General features: G+C 40.6%; 1 protein-coding gene and 1 long non-coding RNA gene across 6 annotated transcripts in view; one reads left to right on the top strand and one right to left on the bottom strand.

Moving 5' to 3' along the window:
* LOC107838370 (uncharacterized) overlaps positions 1-273 on the top strand; it is a 4435-nt gene extending 4162 nt beyond the window's left edge. The window contains exon 2 of the long non-coding RNA XR_001664425.1: positions 1-273. This exon is cut by the window's left edge and continues 836 nt beyond it. This is a non-coding gene — a long non-coding RNA (uncharacterized LOC107838370).
* The window catches only part of atp2b3b (ATPase plasma membrane Ca2+ transporting 3b), a 63933-nt gene that overhangs the window by 8715 nt on the left and 38890 nt on the right, over positions 1-16328 (bottom strand). For 3 of the 5 annotated variants that reach the window (XM_007569768.2, XM_007569769.2, XM_016680523.1), the window contains 7 exons: positions 15518-15605; positions 15327-15433; positions 13459-13650; positions 12200-12413; positions 11167-11378; positions 10157-10264; positions 7809-7991 (listed from right to left, as the gene is read on the bottom strand). In XM_007569768.2, coding sequence (XP_007569830.1) covers positions 7809-7991; positions 10157-10264; positions 11167-11378; positions 12200-12413; positions 13459-13650; positions 15327-15433; positions 15518-15605 — 1104 coding nt within the window. Of the gene's footprint in view, positions 1-5362; positions 5523-7808; positions 7992-10156; positions 10265-11166; positions 11379-12199; positions 12414-13458; positions 13651-15326; positions 15434-15517; positions 15606-16328 lie in introns of all 5 variants that reach the window. The other 2 variants (XM_016680524.1, XM_016680525.1) reach the window with 1 other exon arrangement.

Below are 16328 nucleotides of genomic sequence, written 5' to 3'. Positions count from 1 at the left end.
TCCATCCATCCATCCATCCATCCATCCATCCATCCATCCATCCATCCATCCATCCATCCATCCATCCATCCATCCATCCATCCATCCATCCATCCATCTCCTGTCCATATCTGCTTGTCCTGTCAGGGTTGGTGTCTCTCTCCAGTTGTCATTGAGCAAGAGCCAGGATACACAGAGGACATTCATTGTATTAAACTGTTTCTTAGTTACATTACCTATATGTATTTGGTTCCTTATCTTTTCCAAAAAGCAATAAAAAAAATTGGAAAATGATTAGACTACAGTAAACTTATACTTATGGCATACTTAGTTTACAGTATATAAGGGTTTTTAACTAGTAGAGATCCTGGTCCCAGAAATAAACTTAGCAAAGTTTGGAATAAAGCAAAGGAATTGAGACCACAAAAAGCAACAAGATCCAGGAAGACATTTCTCTAGAACCATCAGACAACTGCTGACCTGTGAGAGCTGGACATAAAACAAACCCTCATCACAGGCAAATCTTTTCAAACAACTTGTTTGGTGAAACCATAAATCTGAGACAGTGAGTGAAAGGTCTGTTCTCAAGAATCACTTCCTGAAGCACAATAATAAATTTGACCTTGACACACATGACACAACTTGGTTGACTTTTGCGCTTTAGCATTAGCTTCCGTTAAATACCATGTTGACGAAGAGCTTTAACCTTAGCCTTAGCTGGAACTAATTTTAGAGTTTGCACAACCAATTTTGTAGGGCATCACTAAAAAGGATGACTGCAAACAAAGAATCAAACCCTTTATCAATACATTTAATGAATATTTTTGAAAGTGATGTTCTGAATGTTAAGCTTTCATAACAGCATAAAAGCTAACATAAATTTATTATTTTTATTATTTAATAATTTATTATTATGATTTAGTATTAAGGATTGCAGAAAATGAACTTGGTCTTTAGCTGGACTCAGACATCATCTGTTTAAAGAGAATTAAAATCAGCTCACAGAGGTAGAGAGGCTGAATTTCTTTTCTTGTGTTAGCAACTGCTGACAACTGTGGAATAAAAATGGAGTTGAATATAAATCGAAAGTGTAAAATATGTTGTACCTGTGATCAATTCACACATTCACAGATTTTATCTCCTTATTTTTTCAGCCATTTTCCTGCTATGTCATTGTGATTGGCTCTATAAAACCAGCTCCAACCAGTAAGCATCCATTCAGAGACAGAAACGCTGGGCTAACGTCCTAGGATGATTGTCAGCTTAGAAGCAACACCAGCAACAGTGTATATAAAAAAACTTTTCAGTTCTGAGCAAAGATCGGAAGTAACAGACTTGTAAGCTTTAGTCAGAACAATCCCACGAATAGAATCATGAAGGTCACCAATGGGACCATAAAGGTCACATCTGGTCATATCTTAAATTTAGTCCATTGTTTGGGTTGTTGTCACTTGACGATTCAAACATGTCCCAGGCGGTGCCATGTGGGTTGATCATATATGAACTGCTGCTCTGGTTAAATGAAACCAGAAGCCGCATCTTCGGTTTAGTTTTTATTCTTTTTTGTTCAATGTTCAAATCCTCAACACGTCCGTCAAACTGCCTGTGTTCCATGTCCAAAATGTTTGCATTGCCATCTTAAGCACAGTGACCCTTGACCCTGAGATGTACCTGCACTGGTGATTTCTGAGCCAATGAGTTCACTCTTCGGTGTTGGACAATCCATTTGTGTAGCTGCTGTTTAGTTTCTCCAGTGTGGAGTTCTGAACAATCCTGAACATTAGACTCCATACACCACACTGCTGAGCTGACAGATTTGGGTGTTTTATCTTTGGACTGAACCAGTACCGAGACCCTGGTTACCAGATCAGACCTGTTTGGGTAAACAGAGGGCCGGAAGTACTTTCTTCATTTGTTTGTGTTCTTCCTACTGGGTAAAGGTTCAGCAGCTTCAAATGCAGAACAAGCAGATTCCACAACAGCTTCATCCCTCATGTTGTAAGACTACTAAACTTCTACTAACTTAATCTTTTATTGCATATACTTATATTGATGCTTCGATTATTACTTATTTTATTATTACTGGAGCCTTGCAACAAAATTTCTTTCAATAAATTGTAAATTTTTAGATCTACAATTAACCATAAACTCTGTCTATGTTTATGTCTTGTTCTTTTTGTCCTGTTCAGGTCGATGCAGCATGTAGTTCTGATGACTGACAGCTACTCTGTCAGAGGGAGGCAACATTCAAAAAGTCGGTACTGATCTGTGTGCGCGGGTTTTCTATAAACCTGTCGGTGATGAGGCTTCCATCCTTCTTGATGTTCATCAGACAGATAGTAGCTGGTTGTCTCTGACATCCTCCATCGTAAACCTGAATTATTCTCCTCTAAGTTCAGTCCAGGTTTCCATTTCTTTGGCTTGGATTTTGACCCAGGTGTTATCCACATGTGCATGCATTTGCGAGACACCTTTATCCAAAGCTACTTACAAATGAGGATACAGCAGTTCAGTTCATGTGAAAGCAGTCTCTTTCTGACTAACCCATAGGCTCGATGTGGTTTTGTCATAGGATACCAATGCTCTGCTTCCTACTTCTCCATACAGATCTGGGTCACAAAGGATGAAACTATCACATAGAAACTTTTCTTGTATTCAAAATATTCTGATGCTTAACTACATTAAGACGCTTACATGCATTGAGCTGTTGCCATGTGATTGGCTGATTAAAATAACCTAAATAACTGTAAGATCCAATATTTGGTGAAAACCCTTTAAAACAGGATCAAATACTTTCATGACAAATGCCGTTTCTCTGATTTTCAGCAGGAATTTTTATTGGCAGTGTTAATTAAAGCAGCACTTGACAAACAGCTTTAGCTGTAAACGTGAGCCTCCAGGCGCTGTAAGCGTGTTTGCATGCTGACTTGAGCATTAAGCATGAATCAGAAAGCTCTCAGAGCTGCCGCATGGCTGCAGATTCGCCGTTCGGATAAGAGTTCTCTATCCAGCACCTATAAATGAATAAAACAAGAGCAGCATGACGCTCGTCACCAGCAGGAACTCCTTTCCCCTCTGCCCCCGCTCTTTGAAAAGGGATTTGTTGATCGTAGCAAATGATCACAATTTCAACTGAAGATATCTTTTAAAGATAACCGAGAGTGATAAACATACATACAGCTCCAGATAGCCTCCCTTTCTGAGAGTTCAAACCACTAAAAACAATCTGTGTTTTACTCGCCCAGCAGGCTGCTTGGCAACATGATCCAGAGAGAAGTAAACCTACTTCACGTAAAACGTACACGCACAAACTTAGTGCTTGCTCCTTTGCGTTTCCCTCCTTGTTTGTTTGTCTGAGTCTGGAACTGAACCACAAGACGGAGGCTGCAAACTACGTCGCAGTCCAGAACTGAGTAAAACAATCAGAACCAAGCCTTTTAAAAATACACTCAAAGAATTAAAACAGCAAGCAATGAGCTGGCAATGAGGCCCGACCTGAGGCTAAACTCCACACTTTGACTCAACATCCCTACTTCAGCGTTTATCGTATTTTCTGTCATTTGGCAGCCAATTTTTGCAGATCTGAACACATTTACTGTTTATGATATTACAAAGAGCTGAAGTGAAGGATGTTTAATCTAAACATGAAGCCCAGGTGTGTCCTCATGACTGTGCAGGATGACAACAATCGACCCGGGCCTTTCTATTTCTACCACCGCAGGTGATGAAGGGAGGAGGGGTATGGGTGGCGGAGGGTCAGCGTGGGGTAGAATGAGGTGGGGAGGGAAGGGGATGTGACGGAGAGGAGCAAGGAAGGTAAAGATAAGCAACTGAGAAGGCAGATGAAGACAACCAAATGAAGAGACAGCACACATGCATGCACACACTTATTCACAGGCATACAAGCACTATTAAGGCAACTGCACTAAGGGTCAAGCTGCGGCTTGCCGACATGTCTGCATATGCACGCACATCTTAGCAGGCTTCCAAACAGACGCACGCAGAACTGACATTCAAAAAAATAAATAAATAAATTAAGAGAAAAAAAAAAAGATGAGGTGTGGTAGCTATATTATTAAGAACAAGGGAGGACGACAAAAAGGATGAGGTGAGATCCAAAAAAACGGGGGAAAACAGGATGGGAAAAGGAAGGAAAGTGGACTAAATAAATCTTATCAGTATGCTACACATAAGAGCCTGCATTTAGATCCGTTACAATCTAAATAGCTCTACAACAGAACAGCTCTACGTATGAAGAACAGTCAGAAGACATTTCGAGGAGTGCTTTTCCGCAAACGGGGAACCTGTATCGTTTCATGGATAGAGAACACAGAAGAAGAGAGCTGTGATGGTGAGAAAGAGAGGGAGCATGAAAAAGAAAAACAAAAAAACAAAAAACAAGGTTGGGACAGAGAGGAAGAAGTCGGGACTTTCTGAAGACGTCGGGGCAGGGCTTGGGGGGCGCGGGGGACCCAAACGTGTGACGTCAGAGCTGGAAATACTGTTACATAATTAACCAGTTGACAACATTGCAGAACCAAACAAAAGACAGCAGCAGAGGAAGGAGAGAGGAAGCAAGAGTGAGAGAGGAAGAGGGAAGTGCTCCTTGCGTTTACTCTTAGAAACAGCAGCGAGGCATGGGCTTTTATACTCGAAGGTTTACAGCTTAACACAAGCCTTATGGAAGCCATTTGGTGATGAATATGAATTGAATGCAGTGAGATATAATGTACCATTATTAAAATGTCATCACATGATTGTTACAGTATATTGTCTTATTTATTTATGTTTTAAGAGTAAGGAAATGACACCACTTGTTAGAGATGTTAGGAGTAAACAAAACCAAAAGAACTACGCTTGACCTCATATGCAAACAGAAGAATAGGTGGTGCAGGAGGAGCTGCTGCTCACTCCCTGAACTTCAGGACGCCGGTGACATCTGAAAATCAATCGTCTTCTTTTTATCAATGATCAGTCCCAATCTGTGTTTGAAGATTGTGTCACGGGACGCCTCATACAGAGAGAGAGACAGAGAGCGAGCGGTCAGCCGCCTCCTGCACGAACCAACACTCAACGACAAAACAAACTCTGGCCTGAGAGCCACACTGGGATTGGACCAGTCCAGATCAGACCAGAACCACACAGCCGGTCGGGACTGGGTGCTGTTCCAACGGGAGAGTAAGAAGGAAAAACCAAAAAACAAGAGGAGACATTGCACACACACGAGCAGCGGGCGAGCCGGAGGGGACACAACCAGAGAGAGTAAAAATACCGCAGTCCACGTGCCGTGCAGCAGTGTGTTTACATGTGTTTGTGTCTGTGGATGAGTGTGTGCAAGTACGTGTGTGTGGGAGATGTGTGTGCATGCTTTCGGCGAACTCACTCCCAGGGGCTGGGCTGGTATTGGCTGTTGCGGTGGAGAGAGCTACGTGAGAGGGGGTAGAGATAGTGTTTACGTCGTGGAGCTGACTGAGCACGGAGGAGCGCCGTCTCACCGCTCCCTGAAACGAACCGCTTCGCTTGAATGTGCTCACTACCTCCATCTGCAGGACAGAGACAAAACAGCAGCATCACTCGGTGAGGGCAGGAGGGGCCGGCCTGCGAGTGTGTTCGTGACTAGGGGAATGTTTTCTGGGGCCTTGGTTTTTTCCCTGCCCTCACTAAAAAATACTGCTGTGCAAAAGTCTTGGGTCATCTCTTGTTTGATTACATTTTCCTGCCGAGCAGCTGCACTTTCTTCAAATCTTCAAAAGCGGTCTTCATCAATAGTTCTCCACGTTTTCAGAAGATTTAAAAAAAAATTATTTGGAATCTTTTTTTTTTAATTCATTAATTTTCATCTCAGTCTCTGACCATAACCAAATAAAAATAAAATGGCTCCTAAAGTTTTTACACATTAGACTGGGCTTCTGCTGGTTTCACCAACTTTAAGACCATTTAAGATCACTATGAATGGTATAGAAGAGATAAATCTCCACAGAAACATACAAACTTCATCCAACCTTCTGGTGATATAGTTGCTCTTATCCATGATAGTCTGAAAACGCTAGCTAGCCAGCTAGCAAGGGTATGTTAGCAGGATGTTAGCAATAGCCTCAACCGTCTCAACTCACAGAACGCAATTAAGATGTCTACGTGTGTCAGAATTTTCCTGAGAAAAGACTCGCAAGATAAAAATAAAATAATATACAAGAGTAAAAGTCAACTTACTTAAATTTAAGACATTTTAAGGCCTTACTTTTAATAAGACTTTTTATGGATAAAATAATCTGTTTAATGTTGGACTTTAAACATTCTGTTTCAAGCAGCCTGTCAATTTATCCAACTTTTTCTTGTTGAATCTTTGAAAAATCCCACAGAAAACAGGATTTCAGTTCAATCATGGTGATCTCCAAAGAGCTGTTAGCAGAAAGCACAGCATAGACAATCAAAAGACAATGATTCTTCTGCCAGGTCTTATACTTTTTTCCTGCTTCTTAAAAATATGGCTGTCAGATTGAAGTGAGGTAACTTATTTGGTGTTAAATATCTAAGAAAAAATATCCTTAGCTTGATCAAACAGTTTTATTCATAGTTGCAATAAAGAACAAACCAAAACTGAAAAGGTAAAGGATTGTGAAAAACTCTTGGCTGGGAAAAAAGCTGAGCTATAGGAGCTTTTATTCGACTACACGCAGATGACAGGCAAAGCCAATGTGGCCTCTGAGAGAAAATTATTTTTCGCACTGACTCAAAACTTTTTATCTGCAAAAAAATCTCCACCCACTGATTTGGGTGAAGAAATATGTTCTCTCATATTTAAAATACATCTCGAAATAGTGCGCCAAAGATACATTTATGTTGCATTTATGCTCTTTTAAAAGATGCAGGCCAAGGGCAGACCTACAAAGCATGTCTGAAGAACTATTGAGACCTCTTTACAAGATTACAAGAAAATCTGGCTGCTCAAGTGGAAAATATCAAAGACTTGGTTCAAGGCGGTATATTTGCATACTTCTGTGTTCAGACCAAACAATCTCATCGAAGACTGAGCACATATAAGGGAGGCACTTAAGAAGCTCTGAGAAGAGCTCGCGTTCATGCAGGTAAATATTCATCTTCACAGTGAGTTCATTATATAAAAAACTCAAGCACCTTGGAGACTAAGAATTATCCTTTCCACACACACACATGCACACACCCAACACTATCCCCCCACCTCACCCTCCTCACACACACACACAAACACAGGAACACAGATAAACAGCCACAGCATTTATCCCCCTCATAGTGACCATGTGCTTCTATGGTCCCACTTCCAAGATAGATCGAAAGCCATTTCGAGAGGAGTTAGGTAGAACAGAAATGTCAGCTGTGTCGGAGAGAAAAGAAATTATTATGTTTGGCACAATACAGAAGAACAACAGAGACTGGATGAGATAGACTGACTTTTGAAGAGTAAGAACAAGTCAGATAAAGGCCATAAAGTTTTCTAAAATTGCTCAAAAACAAAGAGAGGTTCTAAGGAGTTCTTTATCTCTTTACAAAAGTCTGCTCCGTTAGCATGAGAAGACCATGATACTGGCAGTTTATTTGGGCTTGTGCTACATTACACAAATAATGCTGAATGATTTGCATTCATTTATTAACCACTTGATGAAAGCAGTGCAAACATCATGCACAATAAAATTGCTTAGGCATGGACTTCGTTTTTCGGCAAATCTCCTCAAACAAACTGCACACGTGTCATGATCGAGTGAAGGTTCAGGTTGAAATGTCTGGGTGTCTGTGTGTGCTCCTGTGACAAAGTAATGGTTACGGTTTGAACTGGAGGTCCGGTCATGTGGTACCTGAGTCTGGATACGGTTGAGGCCTCTGAACCACAGGATCTGTCCGCGACGCAGCTCTCGCTCAGCACAGTCAATCTCCTCCTCATCCTCCGCTAGCTCCTCTCCTTCCTCCTCCCCAGGCTCCAGGCCAAGCCCAGCCTCTTTCAGACATGGCAGCCGCTCTGTTGGCACAGTGGCAATCACCTGGGAAACACATTTGTTGATATTAACACAATCAGTTCAGTGATTATCAAGGAGAAGCAAAGCAGTTTTAGATAAAGCTGGATTATGGTCCTGCCAATTTCAGAATAAATATTCAAGGTTCAGTATTTCTGTATTCAACTATTTGCGGATTTTTGTGTGGAGCACACTCGAAATTAAATGCGAAAAATTTGCCAATTCTTGGCTCTATTCCTGTCAAAAATAATCAAAAACAAATACAGATTGGGAAGTAAAACTATCTAGCGCTTGCAGAGCAGCTTGGAGTGTAAATAAGGAAGACCGTGAATGTTAGCTTCTGGGCTAAACAGTTTTCGTTGCATGTATGAATGCATATCAAGGTATATTTGGTGTTTAAACCAATAAAATAGAAGTATTTTTTGTGGCGGTCTCAAGTGTCAGCAGGTTTTAGTTAATCAAGGGCAGTTGTGGAATCTAATCACAGATACTAGAGGTCTTCTGTACTTGGGTTCAAATGGTGAAGTTTATGAAAGAGAAGATCGAAAATATCAATGTGTGGGAAAAGTGTTTTTTCTAATAGCTGACACTGACTAAAGTGCTTTGCATCTCCAAATTTGAGAGACCAACAGAAAAGGTCATTTGTGTCACTGTTTTAAATACCTACAAAATACAGTTTATGAATAATGACTGTAATATTCATGCCTGAATCTGAATGTATTTCTCCAATGATTTTTGAATGTTGATGCTTATGTTTAAGTGCCCTTTTTGTGGTTGAAGGGCTTTAGAGGAATCTCTGGGGCCTTGGGTGAAAAACATTTCCTCTTTGCTGAAATGTGGTTACTATGACAGTCAGAAAACACATTCCTGCTTGTGGCATGACGTGCCATCCACCTGGTCCCAGTCCAGACTCTTTTGGGAAAATCATTTATTTCATTGTATCTGTTCCTGCAACACCTGAGAAGATCTTTTACTGTATACTCCTAGGAAACAGTGTTTCCATATCTTTTTACTGGGAAATTCCCACAGCCACACAAGGCAAGTAACCTCTGTTTGTATTTGCTGTTCTGCCGATACTTGATCAGATCCAGATCCATCCAAACACTCAACAGTGCACAGAGCTGTGTTGCCAGGGGCGGGAAGTATGAAATCTATTTTGATGATCCGAGATGCGGAAATGGCAGATTCTGACCCAATTAACAAATGTCAAAACTCAATTATCTTAATGTTAATTTATGACCTAATTTTGAGTAATGCAGATGGCGGAACTCAGTAGCCTGACAGTTCATAAACGCAGGATCCTGTTTCCTCTGCACGAAGGAGAAAATGACTCGGACAAAAGCCACACCACATGCAGGCTATGCAAACTACAAGGAATATTTCAGAACAAGTATAAGGGATTTTATTAGAAGATTCAACATGAAGGCAGAAGAAACAGCTGAACCAACCTGAGGCAGTAAGCTGCAAGACCATCGAGCTAGCTAAGTGTCGATATAACGATATTGACACTTAGCTCAGAGTGTCGATACAATAAGCAGGTAAGATGGATCTACTGTGATGACTATTGACACAGAATGCTACGTCACTATAACTGGTGAGGAAAAGACTCCAGCAACACTTGACATACTGAGAAAACAATTTGATGTAGACAAAGTCAGAGCTGAGTTTTTAAAGAATCCAGGTTCTGGTTCTGCTGGAGGTTTCTTCATGTCAAAGGGGAGTTATTCCTCTCCACTAGATTCTCTGGTGGATTTCAGTAGTTTATAAAGTTTGAAATTTTGAAACTAATAATAAACTAAACTTTATGAACTGTTTGATAACTAGGACCAATTTGAATGTATGTGTGATTGATTCGAAATATTTTTGAAAAATAATTTGGTACAAGTTTCAGTTGATTTTTTTAAACACTAGGGACTCACATTACAGCTTAGCGTAAGTCTTATTGCAGCACATGTATCTTCTTCTTATATTAGATTTTTTTAAAGATGTGTGAGAAATTATAAAGAGCTTAGGAAAAGACAAGTTGACCAACCGGACAACACAGTTGCCATTACGCTGGGACTGAATCCGTCTGGCTGCTTGCGAGAAGACTCTAAGATTAGTTTATGAATATTTCCCTTGGTCTCCTCTGAGGGAAACCCAGGCTGACCGCTGCTGACGGATAAGATGCAGCAGGCTGAGAAGCTTCCTACCTGCCCCCACAGCAGCTCTCCAACACCCACAAACAGACACCAGAGCCACTGCTCCACATTGAGAGGGGCGCAGCTGAAGGGCTTCCCTCCCCACTGCACGATCACAATCTGCAGCAGAAGCACAAGGAAGGAGAATGTCATGACTCTGACACACGGAAACACACAGCAGAGCTGCACACAGAGGTCATTACTGTAATAATTATGAAACACAAAATGCTTCATCTGGTTTGCTTGTTTTAGTCGCTGTAGATTTCTGGTAGATTTATGTGTCGAGGAACACAGACAGACAAAATGTTGTTCTCTGAGCTGCATGTAATACTTTAAAGTGAAGAAAAGTTGAAATATTTTCCTCTGTTTTATTTATTGCAGCAACGGAGCAATTATTCCAACTCCAGCTAAAGTAATATTTATACTGTTGTTACAATATTATTTTATACTGTAAAAAACATTTGTAATTTAAAAATTCTGTACCTATTCAAACTCAAATATCCAGTGTTTTCAGTCCTTGAGATTCCTTTTAAAGCGTGACAGTAGCACTGACTATCTGGCAGATATTTCCACAAATATTTCTTAAAATGTAGCCAAAACCAGGAAGAGGAAGGATGCAAAGTAATGAGGAACGAGCGATAGAAAGGCAGCAAAGAAAAACAGACATGAGGAAGAAAAGAACAAGGCTCACAAGAAAATAATTAATTGAGGTGTGATATAAGGATGGAAAGGAAGAAATAATTTAGATGTACAAGAAGGGAAGAACAGTTCAAAAGAAGAAAAGAAAGGGGAGTAGGAGAAGGACGCAGAAGGAAGGAAAGACACAAGAAAGGACTCAGGAAGTGAAAAAAGAAAGTGGTATATTGCCTTGAGACAGTAAGTGTTGTGAGTTGGGGTCATATAAATAAACTTCATTAAAATTGAACTGAATATCACATAAAAGCAAAACACCATACAACAAACAGAACATTGCAACATCTTTTTTTCTGACCATTGAATGTGTGTCAAAGGGTTAATATGACCTGCACTGCAAAGGTCCCCAAAACAATGGAGCAGAAGATGGGGTTGCCGAATATGCCGTCAAAGACATTTCTCTCTCCGTGGATCTTGCGAGCGTTGATCTCGTTGAAAAGCTGCATGAGGACGAAGGTGTTGAAGATGATTGTGTAGTGCTCGGAGGGCGGGGAGTGGAGCGGCGCGTTGCGACCGCTGTCGATGTTAAACATGCGCTCGCCTGGTGGGTGAAAGAGAGGTAATGAGAGGAAACATTATGCTGCCACTGTATTTTGCCAAATATAGCTCTTTTCTGTATCTTAAAAACATGATTTATTTGATCATCTACTGTAAAAAAAACATTTTTCACACACAATGCAGAAGAATGCATTTAGCTAAAGGCTAACCTTGTGTTGTAAAAAATACTAACTTGGAATACAATGTTTTCTAAAAGATGCTTAATTCAAACTATTCTAGAGGCCAGTTTGAAATTCTGAATCCTCTGGGAGTTTCCTGCACTGGTAAAGGACATAACTCTTTATTTTCATTTTTATTTTCCTGTTGTCCTTGGACATCTATTGTCCTTGAAGTTACACGTCCAGAAAAAGACCTTTATGCTCACTTGAAGAGAAGTCAAATAAAAACAGCCATGTTGCCTGTAGCTGTTCGTTTGAGCATTCCCAAACAAGCATGACCAGGCCAATTACCAACAGCAGACATCCGGTGAGTCAGACAACTGCTAGGCTGGCTGGCTGTGTGTGTGTGTGTATCTACTAGGGCAGAATTATGTTCTGTTGCTTTCTTTGACAAAAGTAATCTGACATTTTTGGTTGCACAAACAACGTCCATGTTTGAACTCGTAAATATGTCTTTTTCCATGGACCAACTTTAGTTTGAGCGGAGAAATTGTTTCTCCCATTTGGCCAGTTACTGTCACTTCCAGTCCTTCCAGGATGACTTTCTATGAACTGCAAGAAGGTTTAGATTTGCTACGTGCTTCGATAGATAAATAGTTAGAATGGATTAGGAATTTGGTAAAAATGTATTTGGTTGAATTTGTACCTATAAACAGCAGAGTGAAGATGATGACCAGTTGGTAGACTCCGTGGCCGAGGATGTTCTTCATCATGGTGAGAGAGATGAGCGGGTTGTTTCGACCGTAGGGTTTTCGTAGCAACAGGGCTTCAGTCGGGGGCTCGGTTGCCAAAGCGAGCGAGGCAAACGTGTCCATGATCAAATTCACCCAAAGCATCTGCACCGCCTTCAGAGGAGAATCCTGCAGAGACATTTTCCTGTTTCATAAACCATGCTGAGATGAGACAGGCCCTCAGGGATCTGTGGCTGCTAGACTCATTGTTTACAGGCCAACTACACATGTTTAATGTAGGGCTGAAATGATTCATCAAATGAATCTGGATTAATTGATTATTGAAATGATCATTAACTAGTTTAGGAATAAATCATTAAATGGAGTATTTGGAGTATTCATACTATTATTTTTTTTAAATATAGGGCTTTTGACTTTGTTTTGGAAACTTTATGGAAAAAGGAATGATGACAGAGCACTGAGGATCTCCCCAACTCCTTCCTGGAAAACACTTTTAAAAATCATTCCCTCAAAATCTACTTAGACTGATCAAACCTGAGCCAGATAATTCTGCACTGAGCAGCAATTCCTTCAAACACAGTTTCAGATTACTGTGAAACATTTTTTGTTATATTTGTGAAAGTACACAGGAAGAATGTTCAACCTTTGGCATTAAAACCAACTCCGAATTAGACGAGCGTAGAAATGTAAAAATATGGACGAGACAAACCTGGACCTGATGACAGTTCATTAATCACGCAACTTGTAAAGTTTGAGACGTTTACTCTAAATGTCTTGATAAAATCTCATCCTGTACTGTGCTGGTCACACTACCACATACAGGTTGCTCCGTTTTATTGCTTCTGTCACATATTCAGGTGTTTTCACTGGCTTATTTATGATTTACCTGTCAAATAACTTTATTTCAATCATAGTTATACGAAAAAAAATTCCTTGTATTTTTAACACATACATCCATGTGCAGTTTGACATTCCTTTCATATGAATGAATGTGATTCTGCCAGGACATCTCTGCTTACAAAGGGTCGTTTAAAAATGCAATAAAAGCATTTCCTGCTTTGCCTTGTCAACCCAGATATAAGGTGAGTGAATCTTCCAGAAGTGACATTTATGTGTCCGCATTATGTATAGGTGTGTGTGTGTGTGAGTGTGTGTGTCTTTGCATGCGTGTGGAAATTTGTCAGCATGTATAAGTGTTAAGAAATGTGTCCACCTGAGTGATGCACGCCCCGGTGAAGGCCACGATGACAGCCACTATGTTGACCGTGAGCTGGAACTGCAGGAACTTGGAGATGCTATCGTAGACATTTCGTCCCCACATCACGGCCTTGACAATGCTGCTGAAGTTGTCATCAGTCAAGATGATGTCGGACGCCTCTTTAGCCACGTCTGTCCCGGCGATACCCTGGAAGAGATTGAGACGGAGTGAGAGGAACGCGACTCATGACATGATTCATGCGAGCGTTCAAGCATCCAAATTACTTTGGAATGCCACTGTCTCGATATCGTGTTGTTCTGCCTCTGAGCGCTGCCACTTGGCGTGAGTAAGAGCATTGACTGTAGAACCGGCTGGGCCGGGAGGACCCGCGACCTTATGTGTTTTTCGGCCTCTTGTGTAAAATAAAAACATGTAACAGAGAACAACGCAACTGTGAATCCAGTTGCCTCTGTTAGTCACTGACAGCACCAATGCCTCTAAACCACCTTCCAAATTTAACCAACAAGTCATTTCAGAAATCCTTTGGCTGACAGAGGGACGTGACATGACTCAAGGTTCACTTCAGTCAATGTGGAGGTCTTCCTCAGACAGCAATCAGCTGGTTTACAATCTGTGTTGAGGACGGAGAGACTCTACACTTTAAACTTTTATCCATAAAAAGCTCAAGTCTGATGGGCAGCAGCAGCTGGATGTTTCAGAAGTGACAATCAAGGAGAAAGAGGTCTTTTACACTGCAAAGGCAACATTTGACCAAATATTTTGGTTCATCTTGATTGTTTTGCTGACACCAAATCATGGAAGGCCCTAATGTTTTATTATTTTATTTTAATGAACATTTTATTTTATCAGTCTAAAAATCTTCCATCCTGAGCTGATCTCTCTATTTTGATCCCTCATTTGAAGATTGTTGTTGCCAACTTAGGTGTTAAGATGGATGCCTGTAGGTTTGATAACAACATCAATGCTGTGGTAAAATCATCCTCTTTCATCCGTAAACCATCCTTCCAAAACCTTCCGGTTGGATTATTGCTGCTCTTTTTATTAACAGAGATTAGCGAGGTCACTTCCAATGCAGCAGTATGATTTTTAACCGGCACAAACCAACAGGAGACCATCAGTCCGGTGTTAGCTTCTTTGCATTGGCTGCTTGTAAATTTCAGGGTCAGTTATAAATTTATTTTATTTGTTTCTTAAGTCTCTTAATGGCCATGCACCAGCATGTTTTTCCAGTCTGTTGCAGCCCTAAGCCTCATCCCTTGGGTTACCTGGCCAGATTCTGCTGGTGGTTCTTAAATTACAGAGGAAACTGAGATGTGATCAGTTTTTCTCTGTTGTGGCCCCAAAGCTCACCTGAAAACTTACTTTTAATTATTTAGCTTTTAACACAATGCCAGTCTGGTACTGATTGTACTGTTTATTCAGATTTGATTGTGCTATCTTAGAGTTATTATGATTTTAATTGTGTTTGTGCAAAAGTACTATTTTGCAATACTTTGGTCAACCATGTTTCCTTTTAAAAAGTGTTACATAATAAAAAAACACGGAAGTAGTGTCTTCCTTCACATTTTTGTAAACGAATAACATAATTTTTTCAGTTTGAAACAAATAAACCACATAATTTGAGTTTAGTAACTTAAAAGAAGAAAATATAAGGACTGCCATTCTGCTGTGGTAATTCTATGCACTGTGCAGGAAAACGAGCCATTTTTACTGTCCACAAAATGCCAATTCCTCATCAGCCTGGCCCAGCACATAAAGAGCCACTTAAAGCTTCAGCTGTAAATACACCAACACAAATGGAGGCATAGTGGGCCTTTAGCAGCTCATAAACATTATAGGTGAATAATTATGGATCAGCTTACCATGGCAAAGCCCACATCAGCCTTCTTCAAAGCTGGTCCGTCATTAGTCCCGTCTCCTGTTACCGCGACAACCTGCCTCTGTTCCACGATGGTGCTGTCAATGATGCCTAGAGGAGGGCAAAACAGGCTCAGAATGTTCCTGTGATGTCTAAGCACACTCGTGCTTCAGTGATCAAATCCCGGAGCCTCACCTTTAACCAGCGTGTGCTTGTCTGTCGGCGAGGACCGAGCCAGCACGCGCAGCTTGGGCCAGATTTTATCTATACGTTCCTGTTCAATCTGTAAAAGGAAGCGCGTGTGATGAAGATTAACACAGAAGAACCAACTCAGCAGTGCTTCGCTAGATGTCACTGTTAATCCTGGGCTCCATGGAGGAACCAGGATCAGAGAGACACTGTGCTCCGCGCTTCCATTCAATCAGCCGCAGACTGTTGGCATAATTAGGATTTACACCTATGTTTTAGGGAGTATATTTAAATTCACACTCCTTAGAAAAGCAAAGCCACAGCACTAATCAGCTACCTATCTCATTAAGCTTTCTGCTAAATTCAAATTATACAGCTAAATGGGCTGGATGAAAGTATTCTGAATAAATGTTGATTTCTATTTTTTTATTCTGTGCTCTGACCTCAGTGGATTCAGCCACTTCAGGACAAACCTGCAATAGAAACCTTAATATGGTGAATATCTCACTCTATTTCCATTTCCGTTTCTTACAGTAATCAGTCTGTCTTTGTGTTGCCACCTTTTATAAATGTTTCAATAGAAAACGAAATGAAAAGCTGTAAATTTAAGTGCCTTTATAGACAATAATATTTTAAAAAGAATCACTTTTCCAGAGCACCCATATGCGGACAAAAAATGGCTAACATCGACCGATACTGATGCTAATGACGATAAAACCATTTTCTTTGTCTTCCTTGTTAGTTTTTAAAAAATGTGGACTCGACACCGTCAGGTTCATAACATGGAAAATGTTATAAACATGGTTTGGTTGGTCTC

The sequence above is a fragment of the Poecilia formosa genome, unplaced genomic scaffold (assembly GCF_000485575.1).
Source record: "Poecilia formosa unplaced genomic scaffold, Poecilia_formosa-5.1.2 Scaffold245, whole genome shotgun sequence".
NCBI classification, from domain to species: Eukaryota; Metazoa; Chordata; class Actinopteri; order Cyprinodontiformes; family Poeciliidae; genus Poecilia; species Poecilia formosa.
Note: the sequence above shows the minus strand (reverse complement) of the source record. Positions and strands in the feature narration are given on the sequence as shown.